At 37.7% G+C, this 23,160-nt stretch overlaps 1 protein-coding gene across 9 annotated transcripts in view; it reads left to right on the top strand.

The window, feature by feature from the left end:
• The first annotated feature begins 1,059 nt into the window (after positions 1 to 1,059).
• The window catches only part of LOC148427215 (rap1 GTPase-activating protein 1-like), a 52,837-nt gene continuing 30,736 nt past the window's right edge, over positions 1,060 to 23,160 (top strand). For 2 of the 9 annotated variants that reach the window (XM_088406551.1, XM_088406558.1), the window contains exons 1-2: positions 9,765 to 9,925; positions 20,299 to 20,334. In XM_088406551.1, the coding sequence (XP_088262677.1) occupies positions 9,882 to 9,925; positions 20,299 to 20,334 (80 nt within the window). In that variant the 5' untranslated portion in view covers positions 9,765 to 9,881. Of the gene's footprint in view, positions 1,079 to 9,761; positions 9,926 to 20,298; positions 20,335 to 23,160 lie in introns of those variants that run through there. The other 7 variants (XM_088406567.1, XM_088406576.1, XM_088406685.1 and 4 more) reach the window with 6 other exon arrangements.

A 23,160-nucleotide genomic window follows, 5' to 3' on the forward strand; every position in this document is an offset into this window, starting at 1 on the left:
AAGTGGTTCCAAGGCCCTAAGCAACTAAAGATGAGTGCTAGTGCAATGGAAATGTATTACATTTCCACTGCATTGCTAAACCAAGAGCGCCATCTAGAGCAACAAGTGGTGAATGGGGTTTCAGTTTCTCATCACTAGCAGGGACCAATCATGCATTGCTTTTTTTCTGTGTTGGTCATGTGACATTTGCGAGCTGGCTCACATTTGGGCATTATTAAGGCCTGATTATGTATGATGTCATTTTCAGAGCAGCAAGTCGCAAAATGGCCTCTTCCTGAGACGTTATCTAAAGACAGGTAGATTTTGTTTCCTAATTCATATTGTTGAGGTGCAATGTAAATCAGGATACTTTGTTTAAAATAGTGGTGCTGCATAGAGCCTTTTATTGTACTTAAATTCTTCTACCCCAATAATCTTGCTTTTTACACCTACTTAAAGCAATGGCTATTGATTGATTTTATAATGTACATTTTCCTGCATGGGAAAACAACACAATATGCTCTTGCTCTCATTATATTACAGAAATACGATTATGTATGTATTGAACCCTTATGCAGTGTTTTGACCATTTGTAGGTCATCTTCTTCTACATAATTTTTCTGTAATTTAGCCAAGGGATGGCACACGCGGTAGTGTGAAAGCTAATGTTAATCTCTGCCATGTTGTCACCATCTAGGTGAAATTTCGCCTCCCTAGAGTGATTTTTCAATGTTTTTTCTTTGACGTGAAATGCCTTTGATGTTAGCATTAAATGATTGGTCCAAATACCGCACAAGGGTTAGAACTTGTTTTATTTTCCAAGTGTATTTAAAGAGCTTAAAAAGTCTATTTCTATTTCACAGATTTCACTTAAGCGGTTGTGGCTCGGGTCTCCCGACACAACAAAGGTGGGTTTTTATCTTATTTTAGCTTGTAAATTGCATATGTGTGTGGGATTAACTTGTTCGGCGCGGCACTTTTGCTTCTGCTATCTCATTGGTAGGACGGTTGCTAAGCAGCGCAGCATCCGTCGCCGCTCTACTCTGCACAACAAACTCATTCACTTGTGCGTCCGCCTGCAAGCAGACAGCAGCAAAAGGTAACGTTTTCTGCATGCTGCTCCGCTTTGTGTCACTGTGGCTCTGCTCGCTTTGCTTTTTGCCAACAACGCATCTTCGCCATTGGGAAAATTGCCATACGGTGCTATCGTTTCAGTGGTAATTCCTCTTAAAAGAATCGGACGCGTATTAATAATGAATGTTAATCTCTCCGGATGAAGTAACTAATTAGTTGCGTGACCTGTTTCTGCCACCAAGCGCTTGCATCACTGCTGCGTCTTTTCGGGTCTGCGAAACTTGTTTATTGGTGACGACGTGGCGCCAAGCATGACCAAGCTCATGCTGACCGAGGTCACGTGTTCTTTGCACTTGCAGGGACAGTCCTAACTTGGTCCGCAATGGCAACAACGTCTTTCAGACAATACAATTGTGCTTTGAGATCCAACATGTAAGTTTTGCGCGATATGAGCCATTGGCCGATTTGCTTTGACTTGCGAGCGCAAACTTGAGATGTGAGTGTTGTAGCGTAGCAGATACATATTATATAATACACACATATACTGCATATATATATATATATATATATATATATATATATATATATATATATATATATATATATATATATATATATATATATATATATATATATATATATATATATATATATATATATATATATATGTATATAGTGTGTGGACCGGTATATTTCATATGCATTTGAAAATGAGCAAAATTGTAAAATCACTGTTTTGCTAAATTGTCAGAATGCTAGACGAATAGTTCACAAAAGATGTTTAAATCGTTACTAACTACAGTACTTAAGTCATACAGTGCCATCCATTTTCTGACCTCCTTAACCCTCACACTTGAAAATAAACAAACATCTCAATATCTTTGGGATATCTAAATCTTTGGGATTGAATGAGTTGTGACTTTTAAGCAAGTTATGCACACACTTTGACCCAAATAGCAAAATATGGGTGAATCAACATTGAAATAGGGTTAGGCAGCAATATTGAATCCATGTTACAAAAAGTGGTCTGTGACTTACATAATTAATCAACTTGGATCTACATGAACATGTTGTTTTTTTTGCATTGAATCAATGTTAGGAATCAATATTGATTGAACTGTCATCTAAAAGGTATAAACTACATGTGCATTTGTGTTAATTGTGCATTGAATCTATGTTAGGAATCAATATTCATTCAACCATATTCTAAATGGTAATATGCATGTACATTTTTCATCAATGAATTTCTGCCAATAGGTCCCATCATTACAAGTTCCATCATTCAATACCAGTAGGCTAAATTAACCACACAATGTTTTTAGCAGACAGTGTATTTCACTTTAACATACTTCCAAAAATGTGTGAACGCAAACTTAAAAAAGATGACATGGCATTATTATTACATTTTATTTTGCATAACAGACCTATAACACTCAGCGCAATGACATTTTAACCAGGCAAGATGTCCACAGTATCAACAAATGATTTTTGTTTTTGAACAAAAAATAAAAAACAGCAATAAAATTCAGCATATATATATATATATATATATATATATATATATATATATATATATATATATATATATATATATATATATATATATATATATATATATATATATATATATATATATATATATATATATTTCTTTGCCCCATCACACTTTAAGAAGAAAAAACCAATCTCTTCAGTCTTGCCTCTAGTGATGCAATGCTGGCGGCACTGAGAGTTGTCAGTCCCTCCTCCCAGCAGCCTCCTGTATTATTCAATGTAACGGGACCTTTACTTTCACAGCCCCAGCCGCGTATTATGCAAGTATCCCCCGCGGCGAGATGATCCGCACGGAAAGGAAAACATTTTACTTGGTTGTGTAGCAGGTCACATGGTCGTTCGGCTTTCCCACGGAGAGCCGTGACGAGTGTGAAAATAACTTTGGAGGGGGGCCGCTCAGGTCGGCCGGTCTTCGCTGCTGGCCTCATGGCCATCCAAGCCCTTGACCTACATTTACAGCACAATTTCAAGCATTTGTTCCTTCCTCATGTTTGTTTCATATCAAAGCACTGTCACATGGACAAAGATGTCACCATTATTTTAGTTGTGTCTTCAAACACATTTTGGTTGGAAAACAAGCATGTGAGCATGCGGCTGGAGTACATTTTTGGCAAGTATACTTGCAAATACTTTCAGATATATAATTACTTTCAAACATATTTGCATGTATGTTGAAATGCGATTGCAAATACTGTTCATTCAAAAGTACATGCAGGAAATATGCAAAAATCCCAAAAAACAACAACAACAAAAACGTATGCACATGCACTCTGTGGCAATGTGGGATAAAATATGCCAATCAGACATCAATAATAAATAATACTACCCTAAAAATTATCATCAAACATTTACTTATTAAGCGTTTTTATTTTACATGCTTAAGTCTATACTCTGTGGCATTAAGGGAAAAATGATGAGCATTCATTATAATGACAACCTTAAGTTATTCATGAACAAGTTAGTTACATACAGTACTTTGAAAATGGATTATTTACCAAATATTATGTATTATGTATTTAGCTTTTTTTTTTTTTTTTTACTTGAACATGCATTAGTGAATAACCTATGACATAAAGGGTAAAATGAAAAGAAAACCCTAAAATAAGCTCTGATGAACAATTTTTATTTGCTTGATTTTCAAATGTATTGGTGTAATGTAGGCCATGTTGACTAATGCACTTTTCAAATTCTGCATGCACAAGTCAATACTTATTGGAAAAAAAATGCCAAATGGACATAATAATAAAAATCCGTATATTTACCAATGAATAATATTTACTTCCCAAGTGTTCAAATGTATTGCTATAAAAAAAAGTATTATTCTAATCTATGCACTTGCATATGTAAAAGTTAATTCCCCATGGCATTATGGGAAAAAAAATGCCAAAAGAACATAATACAAACTCTAAAAGTAACTTTTAACTAATGTTTAAAGACATAATTTTCCAATGTAATGGTATAATGTAAAATAAATGCTAAAATAATTTTTTGTTGTTTGTTTTACTTCTGCATGCACAAGTTAATACTTCCTGGTTTTTATGGGAAAAATGTAGAACAGACGTAAGAAGTTATTAAAGAACACTGTTTATTTACTAAAATTTGTAAATGTATTAGTGTAATGTTGGCTAAATACTAAAATATTTTTTTTACTAGCACCTGCACAAATCAGTGCCCCATTGCATTATGGGGAAATTTGCTATGATTTTAGCATTTAGCCTACAAGTACATGCAAGCGTATTTGCATGTAGATTTAAACACACATATTTGCCATCGAAAACATTTAAGCCACGTCGGCAGCTCTGGATTATTTTTTGTCGCGCACAAATTAATGCGGTTTGCTCTTCTGTTGTCACATGATCAGATCTTACGCCCTTGCTTTTTGAGTCAAGATGAGCATGATGCTGAAGGCCCCTGGGGGCAGAAACTAATTGGCTCTGCCAGTGTCCTGCAGGGGCAGTTGTTGTGCACTCATACATCAGATGTCACATGACATCAGAAATGACTCTGCAGTACGTGATTAGGGATCGAATAAAAATAATTTTGTCTCTGGGGTGGGACGGAACCTCATTCTCAAACAACCAAGTCCATTATACATTTTTTCTGCCTCACCCGGCTCACAGTTATTTCGTGAGAAGACGATGAATTACGTCATCCCACAAACACATTTAGTTTTGATCAATTATTATTCAATCCACACATTAGTGTTAATATACATTTTTAAGCAATGGAAATCAACACTTCTAATATACGCTGCTTAAAACTTTTCTACACCCCTGGTGCTTTTCATCCTCAGTGACAACTGAGAAGTTGAAGACTGTCTCCATGTACAGTTTATCACTATGTCAGTATTAGACTGCCCCCAGGTGGTCGAGATGTGTACACCAGAAGGAGCAGCACATTCCCTGTTGTAGGCTAGCGGAACATGTGGCAAAAATGTAAAATCTTTACATTCGGTTCCAGTGTGCTACTACTGTGTGTGTTTATGAAGTAAGATATTATGGCATGCTTTTTTTCTAATTAACACACACCCCAAAAGTGTGAGTATACCCTGACACTACTTCCATGTGAATATCTGCTTTTTTCAGCACAATTTCTTCTGTCTCTTTGAATGATGGAACATCCAAGCTGTCCTTCCAGTTCCTTTAGTTTAAACTGAGACGTGTCCACATTTGACCTTATCAAACAGTAGCATTGAAAGAAGTTGTTGGTAAAAGTCATCGAATTTTAGGGAGGCCGGATAACAGCTTTGTCGTGGATTATTTATGAGCGGGTTTATGTGAGGCCAGTGGGCCGCGCTGCTCGTTCATCGCCAAACATGCGGAGAGCCCCTTCGGCTTAGTTGTGGCTTTTTAATTCGCCGCACTCTCGTGACCTCATGCTCCACTTTGACGTTCGATGCCTTGGTAACGGGTGTTTCATCTGCAACCGCCTCCGTGTTACAATGTGGGAAAAGCAGGATAATATGAGGATGAACACGGGCAGGGGGCGTGGCCATGGTTAACACACCATGGCAAATGTAAAAGAAGATCGTCAAGAAGGACAGGTGTTCTAAAACGGATCCCTGGGGATCAACAAAATACTGTATTACAATCAAATCAAATAGCCCTTTACCCAAATATATGAAGAAAATACAGAAAGTATGTACATGGCATTAAATGTCTGATTTGAGTTAAAAAGTGCATACCTCCATATGGGTTTTGCAGTTTAATACGAATAAAACAGAAATGATACATAAAACGAAAACAAATGATATAAATGTAACGTAACAAGTGTAATAATAATTCTGAAATCCTTTTATATTCTTAGAGCAAAAATAGAGTGCGATGCCATCCATGTCTAATTTAACCAACGTTGGTGGTACCTCTGGGCGTATTTTATTCAAAAACCCCATAAGCTACATAGTGTAATATTACCCATTTCATTTCTGCTCGTCTGCTGGAAAATTGTGTCGTTTATAGCAATATGCAGCCGTTTGAAATGTAAATTTGAGAAAACAGTCTCCGTAACACAGTTGCTTTGTGTCCCAATTAATTTGCGCTTAATTTGAAAAGAAAATGTCCCGTTCTTGTCACCGCATTAATAACCATTAAATTGGATTTGCTATCTGCAGAAGTGCTGTTAAAATGTCCCTCCTCAAGTGACCTAATGGTTCAGTGCTTTATGTCTGTTGGCTTGTTAAAGGGATACAAATTCGTAGTGGAGCCTCCCCCATCCACTTCTATTAGCAAACTGTTCTTCTTATTTCCCCTCCCTGTTGAATAATTCATGTTATCCTCCACCCTCTGCTCACAAAACGTAGTTTCTCTTTGATGCGTTTTGAATGAGTCACCCTCTTTGGAAATGTATTTGTTGTCTCACGTTGGCGCTTTTGTACCACCGCCATTGATTTGTGTCCTTTCCGGTTGCGACATACATACTTGCTGCTCGCTATCATAAGAAGAACTATTATCATGAAGATCCATTCAGGATAATGAGGAGGATGTTTGCTAAGTGGTTTATTAGCGCTTCCAGTTCAAGTTCAAACTAAACATAAAAACGAGAGTTACTTTGTGCATTTAAAACAATTTGCCATTTCCAGTTCCCCCCCAAAAAGTAAATAAATTGGTTACATTTTCTGTATCGATTCAAACTGTCTTATGTAAGTCTGCTAACCTGGTTTAGGGTTAGGCAAAACAGTACACCGTGGACTGGCTAACAAAACTAGCATTGATTTTGTGTATGTTCATTGAAACGATTTATATGCCAACACAGGTGAACGTAACCCATGTAGATTGAAAACAAAAAAAGAAAATCCCACAAGCATGCACCGTTGCTCCCGTATAGATGTTTTCAAATTATGGAGCAAGGTTAACCTGAGCAAGGTTCAGCTAGTTTTTTTTTTTAAATCTTCGCACACGTCAGTTACAGTCTGTATCCAGAGGAGGACGCTATAGCCCTGCATGATTCTATGCTCGTTCGTCGAGGTGTCTTGATTTCTCCGACTTGAGACATTTTGAAAATTGTTATTTCGGATCATTTATTATGTCTTCTTGCGCAAAAAAAGGCACAGTTAACATATTAAAAAAAGATGAGGATTAGGGACATAAAAATGACCTTAACATGAAGTGGCCTCTTTTGGGATCATAGTCAAGGTCCAAAAACACGTTAGGACCATTCTGATGTGGGAGGACTGGATTTCTAGGATAATGAAATTGAAGAGCATACTGAATACAAAATTATTTTTATTGATTTGTTAATTTTTCTGAAACATCTACATAATTTAATAATTATTTTAAAAATAACTTTGCACAGGTTCTACTTTTTAAATATATTTTAAAATCAAATTATAGAATACAATTATAAAATTCTAAAATTTTTAAATTATTTATTTTGGGGGGCAATATTACTTGCAAATACAACTAATTTGAGTCATGAGCATGCATGGTCACGAGGCAATCGAACTTGTATCTCAAGGCAGCATGGTGCTCAAGTTAAATAGACAAACCTGAAAAAAAATTACTTAAGGGCTCATTCGCCATGATATGCGGACTCTGGACTGAGACGCTATGAAAGGTAATATTGTGCTTGTGTGTTTGATGGGGGCTCTCGGGTTCCTGGGGGGGGGGGCTTCCGTTATTTTCGGCACATGGCCAGAGGAGTCTAAATACCAAGGTTGTCAACATGGTGTGAAAGTGGGGTCATTTCTACACACACAAATGAGTAAGCAGCACTACTTGACCAATGATTAGCCAAATCATAAATAAATATCATTTTTAAAATAATGATGCAGAAGTAAGCAAAAGGTGATATAATACCATTTTCCCGCCCCCTGATTTCAAACTGACTTCAACAATTGCCCTTTGAACACTTGTGCACTTCAGGCTTTCCTCTGCAAACTCCAAATATCCGCCTCTATGTGTAGTCTTGTTCACTCAAGTTTCGGGAAAATATTTAGAAAGTATACAGCGGCAATAGGCAGAGTGTTCTTTGCTATAGAGCAAAAGTATTCAGAGGAAAGGACCCTCCTTCCTTCAGTTTACCTTCCTTTACCTTTTTACACCCGAGCTCCTAAAAAGTGCCTAAAAAGTAGAGAATTGTCACCAAAAAAAAAAAAAAAATCAGCCTACAGAAATGCAAACAAATGAATAAAGCTTAAGGTCCCGCTTAAACTAACCAGCGGTTCTCAAATTGGGGTACAACAGCCCCTGGAGCTATGTGAAGGCAATTCAGGGGCTATGTGAAATTTTAACAGAATTCTCGACGGTATTCACAACTTTAATTAAAACAGGGCATTTTTCTTTTCAAATGAAGAGCAAATGAATTGGAACATGTGTTAATAGTGGCTGTTTTACAAAATGTCGCATGCACTCATTTTGTTAAGGTTCATGGATGTGCATTGACTTTAGTGATGTATTTGTCCAGCTGGTGAATCAAAAATAATTTAGAAAGGACTGAATCTAACTTTTGGATTTGTTGAATAAACTACGGCTAGACACCACGACAAATTTATTTTCAAAATTTAATAAATTAGACTGTTTTAATTTTTTTTTGTCATCCTAAAGTTCTTTGCGCAAACAAATATTTTACAGGGGATACATCACTGAGAAAAAGCTGAGAAAACTGGCATGGCAAATGGTTCAAATGTTAATACGGGTTTTGACTAGCAAGAGGGTTTGTGTGTCCATGAAGCCTCAAGAAATGAGTGTTTTCTGGACGGTTTGAGGCTTCATCTGCACATTTCTACAACTAACTGTTAATTTAATTCATGTAATTAATTTTGCAATCCTCGAGGGCCTCGATCCACCAACAAACTGGCCTTGAGTGCATGATCAATAATAATTTTAAATCACCTGGATAAATCAGCTCCTTTCAATTGAAAACCCACATGTGAATCGTAAAAATCCGTGTACAAGCAATGTACATTGAAACATGACATGCATTTTAAAAAATGTTTTGTAAAAGGGACAATATGTAAGATTTAGACCGTTTTTCATTAAAAAGGAATACATTAAATGATTATAAATTTCAAAAACTTGCAAATAAATGTGTTCCTAATGACCAGCAGTATGTTTTAAATATAATCGTAGGTCTAGTCATCATGAAATGATATTACATGGGGGGTGGCACTCCTCGGGATATTCTAAAATGTTAATATTCTAAAATTTCTCTATAACAAGTTTTGTTACACTAACCAATCAAGGGTGGGAAAAAAAACAGTCATGGTCCTATGAGGTGGATTTAAAATCTTTGGTAAAGAAACAGTCAGTTGCAGATAACCTGTAATCCTCCAAATATAGGACACACCTGTGTATTCTTTTGGCCTTCGTTTTGAGGGGAAAAAAAGCGTGTTCAAAATTTGGCTGATTTACTGTAGATTGACAAAGCAACACAGTCTTGATCGGACCCCCTCCTTATTAAAAAAAAAAAAAAATCTCATACATTCAATGGAAGCAGCGACAAACGAGGTAAACGTTTAACTGCGCGGAGTAAATGACGTAACTTTTATGCGAAAATATTAGAATTAAAATTGGAGACGGGTACGTCCCCTATTGAGCACGCCTTTTTTTCGGGGAAAAAAAACAGCCTGCAAAGAGTTTGGTACCCAGGGAGACTCGCATTCTCAGCACCCCCATCCCACGAGGAAGGCGTGTAAAAGCAAGCAGGAGGCAGTGCACACACATTGGGTCAACTTGGGGGGAGTGGACACATAAACACGCTCACACGCTCAGTCAGCTACACGAGTCCATTCGGCGGCTCTGGGTAGACTCGCTGCTCCTTGTTGCTCGTGAGCAGGTATGCCGCAGAGAAAGAGGAGTTTCACTTTTGGAGCATATGGAGGGTAAGAGTCTCCTTCTCTTTTGGAAACACATGATGATGATGATGATGATGATGATGACGCGTTTGTGTGATACAACATGTTTGGCGTTGTGGCTCGGACTAACTCCGGCTTTGATGACTCTGCAAATTCTCGTGTGTGTGCTCGTGCATGCGCGTGTGTTCATAGCTTTACGTTTGAATTGCCATCATGATTGTTAGGCCAGATGAATGAATGGGCCAGATCCGGATTTGTAAAGTTGCGTTTTGCTAACGACGTTTTTCTGCTTATCTGTTTGTACTGTTAGCCTAAACAAGCTAGGAAAACAGGTGTGTTCCACAACCTTCTGTGACTACTGCACTTATTTCCCCATCATTATGTTATCATTTTCTTTAATTGTCTTCGTAATTGTAAGACAAATTTTGTTTCATTTTTAGCGCCTTGTATGCAACTCTGGTTATTTTAAAGTGCTTTATAATGTCTACATGCAGTATGACTATAGGTTACAGCACAGCAATGTTAATTCTTTTACTGCACAGCAATGCTAATTCTTTTTTATCTATCTGTCTATCTGTCTGTCTCCGTCTGTCTGTGTTTGTCGTACAATTGCTATCTGTCTGTCGTTCGATTGATTCGTGACAAAAACTGGCTCAGTATGTACTGTAGTTAAAAAAAACAAAAATAAATATATATATATATATATATATATATATATATATATATATATATATATACATAACAAATTGAAACTTGTAATTTTCTTGATGGATTAACAAAGAAACAGCAAATATAATTCACTTTTGTCTCTCTTTTCAGCACAAAACTTGACTTTCTACATGCAGTAGCTCAAAGATGATGTCTGCAATAACTATGTCGGTTATGAGCCCCATTTTGGGATGATTTCAAGGCAGTTTGAATGCAATGCGATAGAAAGCCTGCCGGTCAGGTCACATGCCTGCCCGATAAGAGCTTACAGTGTATTCTCTGTTGCTCGTTCTCTCATGAGCATTTGCTGGCGAACGTTGTCCTAAAAAGAGCTCAATGCTCGCTCTGTAGCCGTCAGGCAACAGCAACATTGTGATGCTTGGCGTCATGATGACACATGGGAAGAATTCCATCTCATTTAGATGACAAGAAAATAAATAAAATTCAAAAATGCATGTTTTTTTTTCCCAACCCTTTTACGTGCCGTTTAGGTCAAATTTGACCTATTTTGACAGTTTACAGCAATGATACATATCCCTAACTAAACAAAGTTTAGGGTGAGCTAGAATACACCAAAATAAATATTTGGAAGTCATTTTTTGGGTCATTTCATCGTCAATTCATCAAATTCCTCCCACGTGAGAGTATATGAAGGTATCTTTTAAAAAAGTTAAAAAAAAAAAAAAACACAATGGTCAGCCTGGTGGCTCCAGGCAGGCATCCCTGTTGATAATGAAGGTTTGGTCCAAACGCTTCAGGTGAAATACCTACTAAAACCTTCATTCTCTGGCTACATTCTCCCAAGTATACTTCTAAAGTAAAACATTGTAACTAATAAATGAAATGTTGCTCTTTACATGGCCAACCCAGTGCAAAATTTACTCCCAACCCCTGGAATGAAAAAAAGTAAAAACATTGACCATCTTCCTGCAAAGGGTCTGGGCTGTTTCTTGAAGAGAAATATCGAAAGCAAACTGCATTGCGGCTCTTGAGGACCAGACCTAGCCACCCCTATTATCATTTATATTCTTTTCTATTGAGTGCAGTAAAACTCCTCTACAGCGAAACCTGCATGTGCAAAAAAAATCCCCAAGTGTGAAAACAATCCCTGCAATGAAGCCTTTCCCTCTTTCTTACTTCCTCATAGAAGGAAAAATCCCTGTGTTGCATAATCCAAATTGTTTTTTTTCTGCATTTGCGTTGCACTGAAATTCACTATGGTGAAAACAAGCCTACAGTTAAAGAATAGATTGGTTTATATTTGGCGCGCCGGCACGTGTTTTGCATTACTGTATACTCGGTGTGGCTTTCCCCCGCAGTCAGACGATATTTTCTCATAGGTGGCACTACAGCAAACAAACAACAGTACTCTATAACAGTGGTAGAGAATCCTAGAGGACTCAAACGATCCAAACAGACTCCTCATCTCTCCCCAACATGGTGCTCGCTAGTTGTTTTTGGTATTTAGGTCACGGTATTCCTTTTCAGACAAATCATAAAGGTGTTTGTCCCGGCGGACTTCCATTAGCAATAGTTCGTCCGCCATGTTGTCCGTTGTTTAAAAAAAAAAAAAAAAAAAAAAAAAAAATCCGGAAGATACAAGTTGCGGAAAATCTGTTCCACGTGGACTCCGGGCGGAGGGGCGTGGTTGACGAAATAACGTCATTTTGAAGTGTGCATCTGCTTCAAGCCGACATTCGACGACAGGATAAAAGTAGTAAAGATGAAAGATTGGTGAAGCAGAGTGAAAGTCATTATGCAAGAAAGTATGAAAATGAATGCTTATTGTAGATTTGGCTATTTCTTTCCTTTTTTTTTTTTTTGAAAAGGTTGGATGATTTTGCTTTAAATTTCAGTCAGATTGTAGATTGCACAACACATGTTTTTATGTTTACGTCCGAGACATTAATTTGCTATAGCGAAAAGTCCCCCGTTGTAAAAAAAATTCTGGCTGCAAATATGATTTTGTTGTAGAGGGGTTCAACTGTACAAAATAATCCTGCAGTAAGTAAAATTCAAGGCTGTTGCATTTTCATCCTACTACATCTACCCTTTCAATGCCTTGCATCCTTACAATCCTTTCACTTATCTGTTTATTGGAGTTCTTCAATGTTCCGCTTACAATGTGACTCAATGTAAACAGTTGCAGGCACAAAGACTCCACAGTAGAACTCGGTTCAGATTCAATAGCCACAGAGTTTGTGCCTGCCATTTGAAAGAAAAGATGTGCGGCGGCCGCTGTTGCAGGGACAAACTCAATGTGCTTGCGCATGACGCTTACAAGGACTGAGAATTGGAGCGCGGATGAATGTGGGGGCTTTTTTATTTGGATGACAAAAGATGATTAGACTGCCAGGCATGGCCGGTTGAGGACTGGAGGCCATCAAGTGCATTTCCAAGGGCAGAGGCAAAACAAACAGGAGACAGCGGCCGAGCAAGCTGAAGGCTCTCCAACCCCACTTAAGCGGTCTCCCTTGCGCGTTTCCGTACTTGAAGGTTTTTTAAGGCATCGGTCGACGGACGGACACCGGCCTGCGTTGGGAGCTTTTGTTTTCGTGCCGCTTAATTGGGTGGCATTGGATTATACCAGGAGTGTCAAACTCATTTTTGTCGCGGGCCATTTTGTAGCGAAAACTTCCTTCATTGGGTCGACATGTTGAGGAAACCAAGTCGTTTTTAAATGATCTCATAGTATTATTACTGTACACAACAAATTGATGGCTTAGTTGTTTTGAAATCAGAAGTAAAGCATTCTAGTTCATTTATTGTTTAATTACTGTAACAGAAAAAAACAAAAAATCTCAACTTTGTTTTTCATTATACACGACAAGCTAGAGTTTAGCAAGGGTCATGGAAACCTACATGATTTGCTTTCGTGGGCCACATAAAATGACGTGGCGGGCCGGATTTGGCCCCCGGGCCTTGAGTTTGACACCTGTGGACTATACGGTCATCCTTTGTGTTCGATGCCAGCAACGCGTGTATCACGAGACAAAACGCTTTGCCTTTGCCGCACTAAGGGACATGCTCGCATAATCAAAATATCAACTGCAAAGAATTCTCAACCTCGATGCCGGGTTCAACGGGCTGTACATGTATTTTCTTACATACATACATTCTTTGTGCCAAGGTTGAAAAAAGTAATCCTGCTATTTTGACAAAGGAAGTAAAAAGCGATACTGTATCCGTTTAAAAAACGTTGGTCTGAAAAATACTGTACAGTTACTAAAAAGTAACTTATGTGCAGCAACAAAGTATTTGTACTTCATTACTTTCTACCTCTGCCTACTTAGATGTTTAGCCAGTGAGATAAACTTATTTTTAGGGTGACCAGATATCCCGGGCCCGGAGTCTTGTGCCCCACATTGTTTTGCTTCGGTTTTACGTAGATCCCAGTTTGATTTTGCACAGGTCCCAAGGCTTGTTTTTTTGTTTTTGTTTTGTTTGTTTGTTTTTTTTACATCCAGGAAGCAAATTTTGCCAGTTTCTTGAATACCTTCTAGAAATCATTGATGCTTTTCCCTTTGCGTCTAAAGTTGCAGGGGCAGGAGATAAAAATTTGGTAGAATTTGATAAAAAAAAACATTGGCACAACACTGGACTGAGCAATAAAAGTGGGAAAACACTGAGTGCATCTACTTGATAAGCGCTATTGAACTGTCATCCAAGATAGCGCTTAGCATTCGCTAAAGTAATAGCACAACCACTGGCCACAAGACCGATTAGTGAATACATTGGTTCTAAATCCCGGTTGTTCCCAGAGAGATTCTATCGCTTATTTCAATTTGAGCAAAGTTGTATTGTTCTGGTTAATAATTTTGAAAATATGGTCCCCCTACTTGCATGGGGAAAGTTCTTTGTGCAACGAATGATTTGGATTCGAAAACATTAGGATGGCAGCTCTTCAGATGCTTTTATCAATATTGACCATCACATCTGATACCTGCTTCATGAATGGCCGCAATAATGACTTTGTTTGTTGTGATTCTGCTGATGGAAAGCTCTTTGACGTGTGTGTGTGTGTGTGTGCACATTCGCATACTGTACTAGAACGTGTCATGGAGCTAAATGAGAGCACTCAGCTATTTGACACACCTGTTTGTCAAAAGGCTCTTTCAGTCTCTTGTACAGTTTGGGGCTTGTTTTCCTTCTGTGTGCTGATGGTATCGACTGTATGTTCGATTCTCACGCATTTTAAGTCACAAAAAAGAAAAAAAAAATGCTTATTTCCGTTTGAACGTGTCAACACGGCAGTCAAAACACTCCTGGATTTTGACTACAGGCCCTTTAAAGTCAATGTGAACGTCTTGAAGAAATTTGTAGAACAGAAGAGTGTTCTGCCAAATTTTAATGATGAATACGATTTCTGTTCTGAGTGCATTAAATGAGCCTCCCAAATTGTGGACAAAATCATGCCATTTCTTTCCACTTTTATTTGAGGTCCTGCAGGTATCAGCAAATGTAAATTTATGCTTTTTAATGTGACAGTGGTTTTCTTTTCAAATAAAGAGCAAATTAATTGGAACATGAAACCACATATTGCTTGTTATAGTGACTCCTTTGCCAATGTACAGTATGCACAATGATGTATGTCTCCTTTTGTTTATATATATATATATTTATATATATATATATAATCATCTGAATTATTTCTTGCTCGTCAGCCAAAATCACTGACAATGTGCATGTGTATAAAAACTTTAACAAAAGGAGGCATACATCATTGTACATACTGTACATTGTTAAAGGAGACACCATAACAAGCGATATGTGGCTTCATGTTCCAATTAATTTGCTCTTTATTATTAATTTGCTTATTATTTCCAATAATCAGGAAAATTCAAATGGTGATAAAAGAGTACTTCATTTTCAAACATATGTCATGTATTTAGAAACACATCTCAGAATTCACAATACAGTGAAATGTATTTAGACAATTGTGAGTTTATCTCGAAGTACTGAATAGTAACTTTAATTCATGCCAACAGTTTTTGTGTCATCATTTTGTCCATATAACCATATGGACATGGTCAGAGGACCACCAATTAATAGTCCAAAAATAAAGTCCACTTCGCTGAGGTGATATGAATGTTTTACATTTCTGGATGTTCTCACACTTGTGAGAAAAGTGAAACGGCAACTTGAGTTGCCTTTGAAAATGAAGGAAGTATTTATCTCACGCAGATTGCATTTGGACGACTTCTTGAATTTCACTTCTCGAATGTTGCCTCCAGCTCGAGTCGGTGCATCTGATTGCGAGATGAGCAACAATCCTGTTGGCTTTAAGCTGGATTTATGCAGGGGCCTGCTGACCTACTTCCGAGAAGTCATCTTGTGGAATTGATAACTTACAACGGCTTGCTTTTTTAATGGAAAACGGTCTACATCGTACACATTGTCCCTTTAAAGACAACAGGGTACATAAATGTAATTAAAAACGTTTTTTTTTTTTCTGCGTATGTATTTGAGATCATCATTTTTGTTGAAATGAATGGAAATCCTATTAACGCATTCCAGCACGTCAAAAGCAAGCCCAACAAAACTTCCAAATACCTTTTTTGATATAACGAAGTAGATTGTAAAGAATTCTTGTCACTTTTTTTTTTTTTGCTTCAATTCAGTAGACATTCTTCTGCTCCTTCTGGTGTGTGTGGGCCTCGGCACTTTGTGGGAATATGTGCTGTTTTGCTGAAACAAAATGCACACAACAGACACAAATGAATAGGCTTCGTCTCAATACGATATAGTATTAGTTGTTTTTGGTGTGGATGAATAATACACGCCTGTGGATATTGTTTAATAGTTTGCTTACATGCCTACTTGTTTCTGTGCTTTGTTTTGTCCAGTTAGATAGACGTATTAACCGTACAACATCAATGCTGTTTAGTTAGCCAGCCGGTGTAGTTTTGCACTGTTTTCTATCATTAAGCTAAATAGAGTTACCCAGGATCCCTGTTTGACAATAATTTCTCTACAATTTCCTGATATTCGTTTGCATGGTAACCAGCTCGTATTTGATCACCAGACGAATGGCCGGAGAGTGAGAAGCAATATTTCTTCACCCTTTGACACAAATAAACTAGTTCATCCAGTTGATCTACTTTTTGTTTTCCAGGCAAAATGCTACCAAGGCACACTGTTTGCTTTGTGCAAATATAACATTTAAACGACATGCACATTTGTTGTAACCTACTTATGGTCATCCTAACATATCAGACAGGCTTGTCTTTGTTTGTACATAACGGACAGCGCAAGGAAACATGAAAAAAATGCTCAAAAAAATTACATGAAGAGGGCAGCCCATGTTAGCCAAGTTACAACAGTTTTAATGCATTACAGCAGGGGTGGACAAGTTGGGTCCTCAAGAGCCACAATCCAGCCTGTTTTCAGTGTATCACTTCAACCAACACACCTGACTCAAATCATCGTCGTTATCAGGATTCTGCAAAGCATGCCGATGAGCTAATCGCTTGAATCAGGTGTGTTAGTTGAAGGGACACAATGAAAACAGGCTGGATTGTGGCTCTGAGGACTCAACAAATTCTAGTTTTTCATTGAGTAACATAATGTGCATAAGGTGTTTGTGTACACACACACACACACAGACACACACACATGTATACCGTGGGCTCCCGTGGTACAAGATTAATCCGTTCCGCGGTTGGGCTCGTAAGGCGAATTCGCTGTATAGCGTGCAAAACAAACCTATGTTAAATAGCTAATGCCTTTAGAACCCCAGGTAAAAACATCAAAATTGTAGATACATCTTAAAAATTGGTACCAAAATAGTATAGTTAGACGGCAATATTAAATAAGTACAATTACCTAAAAACGCCAGCAGATGGAGGCAAAACAACACAAATACAGCCAACCCCCTAGGCTCATGACAGTTGTTTTTGTCGCAAAGCAGGAAAAATACCGGAAAGAGGGGACAAAAAAACTTGATATATTGTGATTATTTTGTCAAAATAGATAATGTAGTCCACTTGAGTTGCAACTCAGGTGGTCACCTCGACAGTCGCTCAAACAGCTCTTCAAAGGTTTGGCGCACAATTTGCAGGAGAGTGCTGTATTGGTTTTGGTCTTACATCTCATAAACAATTTTAATAAGAACAACAACAAAAAAACCTTTGTCAAAAACAACAAATGTTTGCTGTGTCACTTGTCCTGTGGAAGTTGAGTACTGAGTGCACTGAACATTAGTGAGAGAGGTTTTACTTTGTTTGCGCGGTAAAAACAAAGTTTGATGAGACGTCACATTAAGCCCATGTCTCCCTCCCCGTGATGTCACAATGAGAAGTGACCTTGTGACATTTTGGAGCCGCGTACGTCGGGTTCACTGTTTGGACAGGAGGTTTTATGTGCATGGGGTGTTTGAGCAAGGGCCCCCTTCTGATGAAAATGTCCTCATTTGGCTCATGAAGTCAAGTAGACGCACCCTGGGTGAGTCAATTGGCTGGAATGCTGAGAAACCAAAGCACTAAATGAGATTTTGATGTTATTCGCTCAAAAACGCTGGACAGAAACCTTCGCATTCTCAGTATCTTGGCAACAAAGAAAACATCAAGTTCCTTGTGTTTGAGAAACATTGTGTGTGTCTGTGTCTTTGTGTGTGTGTGTGTGTGTTTTGGAAGAGTTGTATAACATCCATCCATTATCTGAACCACTTCAATTTCACTTGTATTAAATGTCACATGAGCTGTGAGTGATTCAAGAAGTATGGCACCCTCTAGCGGTGTACAAAACAATCACTGAATTAAGAATTGTTGCAAACAGTGGTGTGAACATTTTTTCTTTTAATCCTGCACAGTATGCTTGTCAAGTACAGTTCTGTTGTAGTTAGCTTTACGGTAAAATACTTTAGCATGTACAGTGAACTAAATATCGACCAAATTTTTTTTCAGGGCTAATAATGATTATTTATAGTCAAGGAGGCCAATAACAGATACTTGGAGCCAGCATTCGTTTTCAATAAAAGCAAGTATACTGACGTCAAAAAAAAGTCCCATTCTTTGGTTGAATGTCTTTAATCATAAATTTATTGAAAGACTATCTAGATTTGCATGTCGACTCTTTTTAGACAATGGACATTATTGTTACAAAATTCGAACAAAAAGTTCAAGGAGCACAGCACTCTTTATAACAGAAATCACAAATTTTTGCTTGCATTTCAATGTGCTAAGGGTCAACAGAACCGAAAAAGAATGAAATTCAAATGAAAAGTTTCCTAAAGTAATCATAATTTTAACAACAACTGGATTGATAACAATTTTTTTAGGCTGATGTTTATGTCGATTTTTGGCAGAAAAAAAAGATTACCGATAAATTGGTGGAATAATTTTAAAATCTACAATGAATAATATAGCACTGTGGAACTATTGCGTTGCTTTGTACAGGATATCCTGAATTTGAGTGAAAGAACGTGCGACTAAAATACTATAGAAAAAGATCAGTGTCAAAAAGACGTATGCATGTTTAACAATTCGTATGAATGAGTATGACTCTAAATTGTGTTGAGTTTGAATTGTTTTCATAAGAATATGACTCTAAATTGTGTTGTTTACCAATTGAAAACTTGCGAGGTATTTTGAATACAACTCTCGTTTACACGACTATGACCGCTGTAGATACGACTTCACATTTTTGCATGAATGTCTCCTTAATTATAGATTTGACTGAAAATCAAAGCTACCCTCCTCCAAGAGGTTTTTGTGTCTGCTCGCTTTATTAGTAAAGGCAGAATGTCTGAATTTGAACTAGTGATGACCTGCACGGTGGCAAGCGGTCATGCATCACAGTCGTCGGGCTGGGCGGCAAAACAATGGTAATTCAATTGTATATGTGGAATATTTTCACAATGCCGTGTGAGCCCTGACATACTAAGCATTCCGTGTTCCACGTGTTTGCAGTGTAAGCAAAGCTGAGGTGTGAATCGCAAATGACGACTCAAACTTTTTATGCATTTGGTTATCAACCTGATGAATGCCACTCATAATAAGAAGGTTTGAGCTTTGGCTCTTACTTATATATTATTAAGTCATTTATTCATGATTTTTTTTTTGTTTAAATACTAATTTTCAATTTTATTCAAATCTGGATCATCCCAAACCGGCTCCGTATGGTTTCAGTCTCAAGACTGTGCCATTTAGTCATTCTAGAATGTAAACAATTTTTTCTTTTTTTTTTCTTTACTTTTAGTTTTTTGCTTGTCTTTTTTTAATCTCTGACAACTCTTTATTTTTCTTAGATTTTAGGATGACAAAAAAAATAAAAATGAGGGGAAAATGTTCTAAAACTTTTGACTGGGAGCCAAAATTAATTTTACTGTGTTAAATAAAAGAAAAGTAAACAGTGTCCATGTGGCCCTTGCTCCCTGGAAAGAAAAAAAAAAAAACCCTGCAGCTGTTTCATGTGTATGCATAGCGCCCTCTACCGTCTAATAGGAGCCATTCCTGATCGAAGGATAGCACGATGCCTTGTGGACATTGTCAGTGGTCGAAAGTGTGGAGTTGAAGCTCAACAAGCAGTTTTCAGAGGAGCCTGACCTACTAAATGCACAGCACCCCCCTCAGTCCCATCTCCGCATATTTTTTTTTTTTTAGCTTCTCACTCGATCCATCACTCATGAACTGGTTGTTGTGCTTGTTTTTAATTGCTGTACATGTTTGTGTGTGCTTTTTTTTTTATTCTAGCGTGGACAGGACCTTCTCCAAGGCAAGGAGCATATGGTGAGTTATGTGGTTTTCTTAATCACCTATTGCTTGATTACTGAGGCAAGAAACATTTCACATTTGAAAAGTCTCACTGCACAATGCACCACACAGGTTAATTTTATACATGGGATTACGAGTACCTCTGGCAATATGCGAAGGTGCTTCAGGGAGAGCATTAGATCTTGACGGGATTTCTACAGAAATCAGCAAATATACTTTGATGCTTTTAAAATGCAGTGATAGGAACACTACATTATTCTTTTCTAATTGAGAGCAAAATAATTGTAACATGAACCAAATTATTGGCCATTTGTTTTATAGTGACTCCTCTGCAAGTTTTGTTAAGTTGTTGTCGTTTTTATACAGAAAAAATTCGCCATTAGAGACACAAGTTTCAGGCAGAAGAATCAGAAATTAAACAGATGTTACTCGAGCTCTCATCTGGATTTGCTGAATAAAATACCGAGAGACACCACTACAAATGTTTCACCAAATGTTAATCGTTTGGAAACACCTTCAAATTCAAGGTTTTTCTTTTCCGTTTTAAATGAATGGTGACGCGACTGAAGATAAAGCAACCTGTTGCTAAAATGCTATGTAGTGATTCTGCAAATTGTTGTATGCCTGGATTTTGTTAAATTTGACAGTAAACGGATGCATGTTGTCATTAGTGGCACGAGTCTTTTGCAGGAGAATCAGAAATCCTTCATGGTTACACAATCCAAACTAAAATTAGGCTTTCAATTTGGGGGCAAGTTACACTATTGATCTTGTCGTTGTGCAACAATGGATTGAGCCTTTTAATGAGCAACAGCGAGTCTGCCATGAAATGTCACGCCTGGACTCAGCCACAGACTTCTGTTGCGCCAACATCCAAAAAGTCATCGACCTGTGTGTTGTTGAGAAATCTCATCAGCACTGTTGACAATTGTACGGAACTGGAACTGGAACGATTCACATTTCACAAAGACTTTCTGATCTAGGTCATCAAAAAGTTATTAATAGCACAATATTTTATGAGAACTGTTGCTTGTTGTCATAATGTGGCCTTGTGACTAGTCCACGGTGTTCCCCAAAGTCAGATGGGAATTGGCCTTTTTATAGCGTCGGAGACTGGTGACACGTTCAAATTCAAATGCTCTTCCGGCACATTAAGATTTCAAGAAATCCAAGCTACTAGGTCTTGACCCACGCATATCTATGTAATTTTGAATACAATAACAGTCTATAGCATTTTACTGTCATAACTCAATTTAGCAATTTTTTTCATGTTCCAATTAATTTGCTCTTTATGCACGGAATATGGTGCTATTCCTGTCACAACATTAAGGGACAAGTCAACTCGAAAATGGTGATTACACTAAAGTTTTATCCAGCTTCACCAGTTTAAACTTTCTGAATAGAATTTAGTTTGTGAAATATGATTTAAAGCAGAAATATCCACCTGCTTTTATCCATCACCGGCTCACGACCAATCATGGCATCAGATGATTGCCTGTTACCTGAGCAGATGAGCAACTGTGGTTATTTTCAGCTGCCAGCAAGTGGCAACAAAACTCCACCGGAGGTGGCTGAAATGAGTTACCTGTATTCCCAATAAACAGCTCCTTGTGTAGATAACTTCATTTAAACTTTAGGCAAAAAAATACAATGAGTTGTGATTCTAAACATTTGAGGGCACCATAATCCCCATATTTACAATGACATTTATCTACTACTGTAATTCAAATAACATTGTACTTGTTATGCTCCAAAGTCACTGAGAGCCACAGCAGAGCACGCATGCACACCTGCCTCTGAAACCATGCGTTGCATACCTGTTGACGTAGGAAAAGCTTATGATTTCTTTTGTGAAGTCCAGTATTCTTTTAGATACCGCTGTACAAATTGGTCTCCTTGAGATATCGCCCTGTCGGCCTTTGAGAGTGCATGCACGATTTTGGTCTCCTGAGCCACCAGTGACATCGGCCCTTAACCTCGTTAGAATATTTTGAATAGATTCACATGGTAGAGTATAGATATGTGTATGTCACGTACATATGTATTGTCAGTAATCCGTTTTGAACAGTTGTTTATGAGAATGGCGCTGTTGATAATATTGTGTCCTCTGTGTGTACGTTGTCATGTTTTTCGTATGTTCCCATCATCATGCAATGCTAATAGGTGTATATAAGCTCAATGGCTCTTATCTGACCTATTCTGTATTTAATGACAGGAACTTTCTTTTGTGCCTGCAATTGATTAAGATGTGAAATGGTCAATGTGGGCCAACAAATGAACATGTTCTCTCCATGGGAGGCCCCTAATTGCTTGTAATCCGGTTCAGCTAAACTTCACGGATAGGAGGACGCAGAGAAAATGCTTTGCGTGGATGACATGTTTCATAAGTGCGGCGTGTCTCGCTTTCCCTGGAGCACGATGGATTATCGTGGCTGGCCGGCTAGCTATTGTGTAAGTCGTCATTCTTTCAAACAAGATGACCAAATGACCTTCATGTAGGGCCAGCTAGCATGGGACTGCGCTGTTTGCTAGAAGGAACTCAAGGATGACGCAAACAAAGATGAGGCAATATATCAAATTAATTCAATTGACCTGTTTTAAAAATCAAAGATTTGAAAACTAGCTAAATAGGGAAATCAAGATTTTGCAAAAGATGCATCTTCCATATATTTTGGTGATCGGATATCTTACTGAATAATAGATTTTATTTGTTTTTTGTTATTTTGTTTTTTTCCATTTTAGATTTAGTATTTTCTTCTTAAATTTACACTGCGTAGCAGCATACTATTTTACTCTCCAAAAACATCATCCCCCAATTTGGTTTATGAGACAAAGTGACAT

The sequence above is a fragment of the Hippichthys cyanospilos genome, chromosome 2, assembly GCF_059441005.1.
Source record: "Hippichthys cyanospilos isolate Australia breed blue-spotted pipefish chromosome 2, RoL_Hcya_1.0, whole genome shotgun sequence".
NCBI lineage: Eukaryota > Metazoa > Chordata > Actinopteri > Syngnathiformes > Syngnathidae > Hippichthys > Hippichthys cyanospilos.